General features: G+C 35.6%; 1 protein-coding gene across 2 annotated transcripts in view; it reads left to right on the forward strand.

Annotated features, from left to right (window-relative positions):
- itga1 (integrin, alpha 1) overlaps window positions 1-11,494 on the forward strand; it is a 110,838-nt gene that overhangs the window by 43,274 nt on the left and 56,070 nt on the right. Inside the window, exons 3-4 of one of the 2 annotated variants that reach the window (XM_073914404.1) lie at window positions 1,759-5,119; window positions 6,804-6,895. In XM_073914404.1, coding sequence (XP_073770505.1) covers window positions 6,845-6,895 — 51 coding nt within the window. In that variant the 5' untranslated portion in view covers window positions 1,759-5,119; window positions 6,804-6,844. The remainder of the gene's footprint in view (window positions 1-1,758; window positions 5,120-6,803; window positions 6,896-11,494) is intronic. The other variant, XM_021479255.3, reaches the window with a different exon arrangement.

Here is an 11,494-nt window from a genome sequence, read left to right on the forward strand (position 1 = left end):
CGTTTTTCATTTTTGTGTGAACTACCCCTTTAATTTCCTGCCAGATTGGAGATGCAGCAGCACATTAATCCATCATTTGTGGGTCTGTCATCAAATCTCCTCGGGTGTTTTCATAATTACGAATTCAGAAGTTAATTTATACTGAAAAATAAATATAACATAAAATATACTGCATATTTTCCATTAGGTTGGATAATAATCAACAATAATCTTTACCAAAGCCTTTTTTTAACTGTGGTCCCACATGTCCGCCATGTTTGTAGTTGTCAACCCTTTTTGAGCGTGTTTGTAGTTGTAACCAAGTGCACATACAATTTGCAATGTATTGTGAGAAATATTTGCTTTTCTGCTTCCAGAAATAGGCGACCATACGGGTAACTTACTGAAATACTCTTTTCAAACTATGATTTGGGACATTTTAATTATATTTTCGAGTAATATTTAGGAATGATAGTTTGCAAATAGCAACGCAGCACTTACATCTTAAATATTTGCTTACTTTCAAATAAACCATTTATCTTAAATCATCGATTCATATTTTTTTTATATTTACTTTGGCTTAATTCATATACACTATAATTTGGTCTTCACCATTAACACAACTATAAAAATCTGGATAAATTTTAGTTTTTGTGAAATATTCCTAAAATACATAAGCTGCGTCCCAAATGGCACACTATACACTATGCACTCATGCACTATGTACTTATGCACTTACACACTCAACAGGATAGTATATGTATGTAGTGTCGTCCCAAATGGCACACTAATGTGTTTTTACTAAGCGGAAATTCAAACCGTTTCCCTGATAACGTTTGACGGTTGCCAAATCAGTGAAATAAACGACCGAATTATCAGATAATACCTGCCGTGAGTATTGCCGCATTCACCATGGGAGGCGCTAAAATCACTCTCGTAGGAGAATTTTGCTTTCACCACCCAAAATAAATAAAGTTATTCAACATGTGCGTCTGATAGCTCCGCCCCTTCCGCTACGTAAGCAAATCTGCGGTCGTTGAGTGCGTGAAGTGTCCATCATTACACACTTCATTTTAGCGGCTGAATGAGTGCATCATCCGGGTAATTAAAGTGCACTTTTTATTTTTAGAGTTTTCAGTATGAACACACTACTTACACTATTTATACTACAAAATGGCGTAGAATAGTGCATAAGTATGCGATTTGGGACGCAGCTATAGTTGCTGGTTTTCCAGTTGTAACCAGGGAGGAGTGCATGCTCTCCTGCTTGTATCCACTGCTGTGTCAAGGCCCATTTGTGTGCAGGAATGTTAATGACTCCACTTGTTTACATGCGTACAGAAGGATATGTCTACTTTTAGCACTGTTGTCAAAAATCCGGCGAACACAGCCAATGTTTTTAACTCAACTAAGTGCACTCAGATGTACCACAGCACATAATGAAACACAAACAACCTTACGTTATCGCACTTAAAGCACATAAATAACCCTTAGAGTTCAAGGCCAAAACATCATATATCCGTCAGAATCCTATTCAAACTCACTGTGATGTGAAACTCTTGACATTTCGCATATGTTCCATTTTACTGTAATATTTTCAACAAAAAAACCCATGTGCATATTTATGTAATGCTTTTCTTTCCCACTGGAAAACTGTTGAATCAATCAGCTGCACTTTGGCTCATCGTGCATCCACTTTCTCACAAATCCCAAGGGTTTTTTTTTTGTGGTCAGGGAAAAAATGACCCCATTCTGTATTTCCTGCTTTTTTTTCTGAAGGGTTCTGATTGGCTCTCCTTTGACCGGACAGCCAGCTAAACGGACTGGAGATGTCTACAGGTGCCGGGTTGGATCAAACAGTGACAGTAAATGTGAAAAATTCCTCTTGTCAGGTAAGAGACCAGTTTTTATGCTTAGTTTAACTGTGTATCCTTCTATGTCTACTGTAGAGGAAGGGGTAATAGACATTACCTCAGTTTGCCTAAAAATGTTCCTATTTCCTAAACAAACTCTTTGACCGTCTCAAGGTTGCTTACAGATTTCAGATGGGAAGTATTTTATGCAATACCATGGTACTTCAGTACATGAGTGTTTAAAATGGAGCACAAAATCCTGCAGAAATGAGAATAAGATGCCCAGATCATCTTTCTGCTTCTTCAATTTCCAAAATAGTCCCTTCAGGGAAAGGAAATGGTACTCGCTTCCTCAGCGCATTTGCAGAATTAAACATAAGTAAACATAAAAAAAGTTTATTTTCTTAATGTCTCTTGTTTTGCTGGACATTATTAATCAAATATTTTTAAGGGCGGTATAGTGGCTCAATGGTTGCACTGTCACCTCACAGCAAGAAGGTCGCTGGTTCGAGTCCTGGCTGGGCAAGTTGGCATTTATGTGTGGAGTGCATGTTCTCCCCATGTTCTTGTGGGTTCGTTGTGGGTGCTCTGGGTTCTCCCACAGTCAAAAGACATAGAGAATAGGTGAATTGGATGAACTAAATTGGCTGTATCAGTGTGTGTAAATGAGAGTGTGTATGTGGGGTTCCCCATAATTTAACATTTATTTTGGTCACTGTTGCTGTTTATTAGCATGTTTTAATTAATATACACATTCATATATTATGTAAATGAAATACATAAGCAACTTTTAAAAAATAGCATTTTTAGTAAAGGGACGTACAGTAACTTACATGACAGACCTTATTAATAAAACTTCACATTCATTTCATTTTCAATTGTTCAATATTAGTGGCACAAACACTTGAATTTGTTTCAAATTAATGAGAAGATGCAGATCAGATATTGTGTATGGTTTTAGCTGAACTACACTACCTGACAAATTCTTCAGCAGGATAGGGCTCCTTCTCAAACTTCAGCCTCCACATCAAAGTTTCTGAAAGCAAAGAAGGTCAAGGTGCTCTAGGATTGGCCAGCCCAGTCACCAGATATGAACAATATTGAGCATATCTGGGGTACGGTGAAGGAGGAGGCTTTTTTTGGCACTGCAGATGGCTTTATTAATAAGTTATTTGAGTCATTGCAGAGATGTATGGATGCAGTCCTCCAAGCTCATTGGAGTCAAACACAATATTAATTCTTTTTCCACTGCAGCATGACTTTATATTCTATACTGTACATTATTTCTGTCAGATGACAAGGCTTTTGTCTAAGCAAAGTCAGACTTAACTGTACTAATTAAATAATTAAAAATCAAGGCATGATCATATTGTATTAAAAAAAAGCATAAGGTCTTTGCCTTTCATATAAGCCAATTCTGAGAACAAATAATCAACTAAAAGTCAAGTTATTATTATTTGTTGTTCCTAAAACTTGGATAGGCGATAAGACTTTTGCAGGTAATGTATATTACTGTTGAAAGTTATTACTGCTAAAAAGCAATAATTCTTCAGGTTCAGGTGGTCCAGCATGCAAACATCATGATTTTCATCCTGATTTACAGTAATTTGTTATGAGGTTTGTTGTTCAAATTATGTGTATTAATTAAGCAATTTTAATTACTTTATGAGATGAACACTAAAGCTAACAATCCAATTGCAAACTTGATTAAGGTCTTGAAAACACTGATTTAAATAGCAAATTAAAGTGTTTACTATTAGTCAATTAGTAAGAAAAAAAACAAAACATTAAAACCCCAAACTACTGAACCATACCATATCACATCACATCACATCACATAAAAAACTGACTGTGAGTACAATGTTTTGTTGACAGATTAGATAAAAGTACCTTTGTCCTTTTGAACAGATTAAGGTATTACTATTAACCCAAGCCAGAAGTGCATACCCCATATTTAGACGCTCACTTTGAGGAATGGAAGTGAAATTCTGTCCTTCTAATTCAGGAACTAGTGATAATTTAATTTAGGAAGCCTGTATATACAACTATGCAAGTGGTAATGACCTGATTCTTAACACCACCTGTTTTTAGTCAAAGAAAACATTGTAGCTGAAACATCTGTGTAGTTTCCCTTTTCTAGAGGTGTTCTTCTATGAGTAGATTTTGGCCTGAGAGCTCATCCCAACACTGGCCAAGAGACTTTGACCTTCACTTATTATATTTGCATTTGTTTGTTCAGCAGATGCTTTTATCTGGAGCTTTTTACAAATGAGGAAGGATGCAATTCAAGGGATTCAATTCAAGAGTAAAAATATCAGGCTGTTATAGAGACTATGACTTTTTTGGGGGTTAAAATGAACATAATTATATGCTTTGCTTTGACAACAGTTTTTGTCCACATTGTAAATACACTCGTGCCACTGTCATAACTGAATCGGGTTTTCCTCCATGGTGGAGCTCCATTTAGTGGTATTGTACATCTTCATTTTTTTCCTCATGTGTGACCTTGATCGGGTTTCAGTAGCATTGCCTCATCCATTATAATATGACTTTATAAATCAGCTCAAGATGTCAAACATGTTTTAATATCCTTTGACTGAATGAAATCACAGTCAAAAGCAAAGACCAGCATAACACCTGTAATTTTCTATGAAATCCTATGGCCTTGGCTTTTGGCAACTAGTGTAAATGCTGAATCATAAACTGGAGATTCACTGTAACCAATTGAATCACCAAACCATTAACCGGAGACTCACTGTGACTGAATCCTTTTGAAACATCGAATCATTAATTGCAGACTAATATCTCTGAATCATTTGAATCAGTGAATTGGTAACTAGAGACTTGCTGTGACCAGATCCTTTAAATCAGTGAATTGTTAACTGGAGACTCACTTTGACCAAACCATTTGAATGAATGAATAAATGAATGAATGAATAAATGAATGAATGAATGAATGAATGAATGAATGAATGAATGAATGAATGAATGAATGAATGAATGAATTTAGTGTATTTACTAATGCTTACAGTCTATAAAACAGTATATTTACTACATATAAATATGAGATGGGACTTAATATTATCATTATCATCAATTTTAACTAAGAAAGCAAATATGATTCATGTTTGTTTAAAATATTCACTAAAAGCTCAAGTTTTTATTGGCTATATGGTGTCTGTTTGTTTGTAAAACTCATTGCCTGTAGGAATAATCCTGTTTCTGTGTTGTGTTTGCATGTTCATTTCTGCCGAGTGTCTGACTCTCAGAAGAGGCCTAGACAGGAGGTGACCCAAAAACATTTTAATACAGTATCTAATCTACGCATAATTACATAATCCTTCATCAGATAACTCAGTGTTGCATGCCGTTTTTTATTACTTCGGGGATCTACCTTAATATGAGTCGCTTGCAAAAGGAATTCTGATGTCAAGACAGATAGAGCTAAAACAACAGTCTTTTCACTTTCTTTAATTAAACATTTTTAACATGTTAATCTAACATAGGGCCTTTACATGAGACTAGTTACAATTGAAAAACAAACACTTTCTACAGTATGCAGTTTGTTTTGTTTTTTAGGGCATTAATTTTTTTACTTTTAAAATAAACTCAGAGTAAACAACAAAAACATGATTTTGTGAAAGCGAAAATATATGAGTTCTGTAAGAAAAGTGTTATATCCACACAAAATAAATTTTAAAGAATGTTGGAAATTAGTGGACACTGACTTCCATAGTATTTGTTTCAACCCAGTCTCATTCTGAAAACGTACCCTTATATACATTTCTGGAGAGCTCCAAATACATCCCAGCAGCTATGTTTTTTTTGCAGTTTGTTTTCGTGAATCCACCAGAGGCCGCTGTCGACTGACTGACTGACCGATCAACTTACACCCCTTTCACTTTCCCTAAGCTCAACTGATAGTGTTTTCAAAAGCAATTTGTGTCTCAAATTTCTCTTGCAAGTGCCATTCATGGTTGCTGTTTTCATGTAAATCAGTCCAACTGTTTTTAAAAGCAATCCAGAAAAAATCCAGATTTATTTACTTGTTTATTTGACTTTTTGTGTGTGTTCCTTGTGCTAAATGTCCCCACAAGTATAGTAATAGCACTCATTTTGACATTGTGGGGACATTGTTATCATTACCTGGAAGAAAACGGCTCATAAACCACACAGAATGAAGTATTTTGAAAATGTAAAAATGCAAATTGTTTCCAGTGAGGGTTGGTTTTAGGAGTAGAGAGATAAAATATACAGCATAAAAAAATCACAACATAGACTCGTTCTGAAAACATAGCCCTATATACAGTTCTGGAGATCGTAAATTATGTTGCCATGTTGCCAGAGCTACATGGCTTCACTGCATCTTTAAAACAAACGCTATGTTGCTTACCAGCTGACCGATTACCTCCGTGTGGACGGCTTCTGTGCCTTTTAAAATGCTATTTGTTAGGTTTAGGGGAGGGGAGGGTGGGGGTGGGGGCATCGGTCGATTGGTCAGTCAGTCGAGAGCGGCCTCTGGTGGATTTATGTGAGAACAGCAGGCATGAATGGCACTCGCGAGAGAAATTTGAGATCTGAAAAAAACGTAGCTCCTGGGACGTGTTTTGCTCTCACCAGAAATCTATATAGGGGTACATAATCAGAATGAGCCTGGGTTGAAAAATGTATTATGTCTCTGGGAAGTCCCCATAAAGTTGCATAAAGTATGTGTGTTTTTGTTTGCATGTTTTTGTGTCTGTGTGTGAAGCAGAACAGACAAAATACACAGCAATAATATGTTTTTTCACTATAAAATCCTCACATAAGGGATCCCAGCAGTGCCTTTTGTTTTATCCAAGGCAAACAGAAGGCCAAGGTCAAGGGTCTGTGTGTATAAAAAGCATTCAGGAAAATTCAGGGGAGATTTGTTTAGATATTCTTTTCATAGGATTTTCACTGTGCGTGCACATTTGTCTATTTGTCTTGCAGAAAACACAACAATCCCGAACATAAACGAAGTCAAGGAAAACATGACTATGGGGACGACGCTGGTGGTGAACCCAGACGGCAATGGCTTTTTGGTAGGGAACATCTGCGGATGGGTTATTCTACTGTTTCTTCAGCCACTGTTAAATAATAGTGTCTGATCAGACTTTTGAAGTCATTAAATAATAAAATAAACAATAAGTGGAAGAAAATGGATGGATGGATAAAACAAAGCTTCATGGAAATACTCAGATTTCCAGTTTATGTTTATACTTACAGGACAGCCTCGATATGTTGCCACTAGGTCTGCGTCTGGTTTTTTTTTATGATTGAACATATTATCAGAAACTTGTCTTTGCAATTTGTGTATCACTGATTTTCCAGTCAAACAACTGAAAAGAAATGTAAAATTTAGACCCAAACCTAGTGGGATGAAACTGAAAATGGAAAAAACAATGAAAAATTAGGAATTCAGGTAGGATCTTCCAGTTTGATCCCATTAGAATAGGATCCAGATTATAATAAAAATTCCAGCAGCATGCTTTTAAGATTTGTTGACAATGTATAAAACAAGCATAATCCGATTTTATAAAGATGTAATAGATTAGTTTTTTCCGCAAATTTTGTATAAGGGAAAGTATATTTTGGTACGTTTTATCACCTTTTCTATTTGACTAGTTTATTTGACTGGTCCTACAAGTACAAATATTCAATGCAATCAGTTTAATAGAAGGTAATGAAAACAGTATGGCATTCAGCAAGTCACACCAAAACATTCCCATGTATTTTTAAGCTTTTTTGACAGATTGTTTCCAACGGTTCCCATATGCAGCTTCAATTTCCCATATGCTGCAATGACTGTGAATGACTGAAACGGAAATAGTTTCACATAAACATTACAAATTAAATAATTAGCTGTGGGAGGTAAAGCTTTTTCATTAAAACCAGTTACTTTACAAGACTGTGTGCCTGTATGTGGGTCAAAGACGAGATGGCCCAAAGTCTTTGACTTCAGTTGGAGAAAGCATTCCATCACATTGTTGGAGTTCTCAGGAAAAGCACTGACACTATGCCAGAGAGATTTGCTGGTAATTTCCACATAATGTGCACATTATACTAAATATTAAAGTAAAATTCAAAATTGATCACTCACAGCATCTGATATTTTCTGTGCTCAGAGCAACCATCTGCATGTTTCATCATCATTATGACATGAAATCATGTTTTGGAGGCAATTACACAGTAAAACCCAAAAAGTTAATGTAACTCAAAACCATTTGAGTTAAAAAAAAATCTATATGCGAGTACTGTGAACTTACTTCAATTAAGTTAAGGTAATGAGGTATTTAATTAACTCATTACTTTCAACACTGAGTTCAAAACTCTTTTCAAATGAGAGGAATTAACTTTCTGTACATTTTGAGTTAACTACACTCATTTCATTTGATAAAGTTGACTGTTGGGTTTTACAGTGTACACTGTAAAAATTGATTAGTTACTTAAAGCGAGTAAGCCAAATGCCTTAATAGCAAACAAGCTGACTTTACAAAAAAATGTAAGTAAATCGATTGTAACTTGGAGCTTAAATTTTAAATTGTACTTACTTTTTTTAAAATAAAAGTAAACTAATCACTTATTTTCCAATACACCTGTATTATACTGTATTTGCTTATTTTCCCCCAGCTTTTCTTTATCTAGAAAAATGGCATCCAGAAAAATAAATCTGCTCTTCCAGACCCCAGTGTGTCCTCTTAATTCAATGCAGGCTATAATTGTTTATTTTATAGACTTAATGAAGCACTATATATGTAATATTGTAAAAATTACAGTAATTATTTGAAAACAGATGTGCTAAATAGTCTGACGCTGTAAAAAGGGATTAGTTGACTTTAAAATTAGAAATTAAAATTTGCATATTTGTAGAAAATTAGGTCAACTGTTTTTGGGTTTACTCACGTTATTTTTGTAAAGGCAACTTGTTGCTTTTAAGCCTGGTGTTCTAATATTTTGGCCATCAACATAACCTACAAATTTAACGACAAATGCCAAAATATGTGTGAAATAATGTTCTGTGTCATTAAGCCTAACAAACATTCTATAAACATAAAATATTTTGGTAACACTTTAGTTTAGCTCACAATTAACAGCATTAGCAAACCATTAACTAATACTCAGAGCTTAATAAATTACCAAATAGCTGTTTATTAATAGTTAATAAGTTAGAAGTTGGGTTTAGGTTTAGGCTAGGGTTAGGGATGCTGAATAAGATCATACTTTATAACCAGTAATGAAAAGTGAATAACTTAATAACAAGAAGGTAAGAAGCCAGTAGTTAATAGTGTGAATTGTGGCCTAAACTAAAATGTTACCAAAGTGGTTACACTTTACAATAACAGTACATGAATAATGATGTGTTAAGCATTACTTTATTATTAACTAATGATGAGTTAATGTATGCGGTAATCATGAACTAACTTTTACTACAACATGAGTCACATGAGTTTATGTGTGAATAACAGCTACCTTTAAAGGCCATGAAACCCTCCCTGTCTTAGCATGGTGTTTTCAGACCTCTAGTTTGAAAAAAGGTCATGAAAGTGGAGTGAGTCCAGCTTTGTTTAGGTGGGAGTGTCAAGTGGCGAAAGAGGGAAGGGTTTGCATGAAAAGGGGAGTTTCATTAAGTGAACTACAGATTTTCGCACCAGCAATACAGACACAGATGCAGAGATAGACAGTGACTACATTTCCATGATCTTGTTTTACATGTTATTGCCAACACAATCTCACGGCAATTTGTAAGTTTTTCATTTAGTGGCTAATTCGTATGAATTCGTACGATCTAATTCGTACAATTTAGTACGATTTGCTTATCCCCCAATAACGGTTGGGTTTAGGGGTGGGGTCAGGTGCCACGCCTCCTTTTTAAAATCGTACCATTTCGTACGACTGAACTCGTACGAATTCGTACGAATTAGCCACTAAACTGGCAAAACGTAAAATACTTAAGTTTTCTTGTGAGATCAGGCTGATTATTGCACATAATTTGACATTATCACTATCCACATTTCCTCTGGAGTGTCATGTAATTCCAGGTGTTTCATTCTTATTTTTTGACTTTAACTGCAGTTTGGCACTTTCACTCTTATTCAGGAACATTTAATGCATGCCCCATGACAAACAAGATATTGGATGTGAGTAACTGCTGGAAAAGTGTTGCTTTAATGAAATTTTGATACCGCACAGTGAATGGGAGAAAAAATTCTTGGTAGAAACACAGCCGAGAGTGTACAGACTGTCCTGTCACTAAATGTAGCAAAAATCCTACACGATGGTAATAGTTTGATTAAGATGTTTACATGTTTACATTCGGAGAGCAGCATTTACAGTGGATTTTTCAGCCCATAATATTGTAGTGATATTAACATACTTTAAACGTAGTAACAGGGCCGGGGTGGGACTCCTTTTCAGCCCTGGTGTTTCAAGCCTCAGACCGGCCCACCTCAGTTCACAACTGACTATATTAAAATAAGGTAATTTCCAATTCAGTTTCTAATTACACTATCACGTCTTTTTTTGAGAAAACAGCTGCTTTAGAACTTCAAATGTTCAACAACCCTAACAGTATTATATGTCTTAAGTTAACAATAAAAAAAAAAAAAAAACATACTCAGACGAGGATCAAACCCGGGTCGGCGACGTCGTAATCTAACGTGCTAACCGCTGGACCATAATAATCATCCTTTGAGACTTTTATATATAAAAAAGCAGAGCTGCGGTAAAATAATGAATAAGAAGACTGTAGTCAAGTAAATAAATAAATTAATTTAAAAAGTGTGCTGCTTTTTAAAAAAAGACTGCTGAGAGCAACAGATTCTGGAGCTAGGGACACCGGCCCTCGCGGCCAAAAAACGGACCGGCCCACTGGGAATTCTCCCGGTCCTCCTGATTGGCCAATCCGGGCCTGCGTAGTAATCAAACGAAATCATTTTGACCAAGGTGTCTTTAAAAACTGAAAGAGTACTGCTGACGATACTAACTGACTTTGCCATCTGAATGAACATAAACAAAGCACATTGATCACACCATTACCAAATCCGTAGAGACAGGACAATCAAAAAAAATTTCAAAAATCAAAACAATCAAAAATTTCTTTCTGAAAAAGGAAAGAAGTGGCAAATTCGGATTTCTCCATTTCCAGATGCAAAAAGCTCTTAGGTAAAAAAAATTTCCTTACAAACATATTTTTGTCGCATGTTAGCAGACCACTGTAATCCACACATGAGAGTCCAACTGCGCTCTCATAGTGGAGAAATGAAAACAAAACCTAAGTTGCGGCACCTTTATAAACACAACACTGACAACCAATGTCTTCAAACAATTCTTCCTCTTCCACTTTAAAAAAACTGTTCAATTAACCGTTAATTAACCGCACACAATAACCATTGTAATTATGGTTAGCAACACAATGTGGAGTCTCTCTGAACTCTGTAACAGGTATCATGAAAGCGTTCTTCGAAGCTATCATGCATATTAATGAAGTTGCACCTCATTCACAATAGAGCGTGCTGATTGGTACGATCTTCAAGTCTTTCTCATGAATTAATGCTGAAAGCTCGAAAGACGTCACATTGTACTTGCCAGTACAGATATCCAGTCTCCATGCTGGAATTTACAAAAGGATCTCATGGCCAAGT

Source organism: Danio rerio, chromosome 10 (genome assembly GCF_049306965.1).
Source record: "Danio rerio strain Tuebingen ecotype United States chromosome 10, GRCz12tu, whole genome shotgun sequence".
Classification (NCBI taxonomy): Eukaryota; Metazoa; Chordata; class Actinopteri; order Cypriniformes; family Danionidae; genus Danio; species Danio rerio.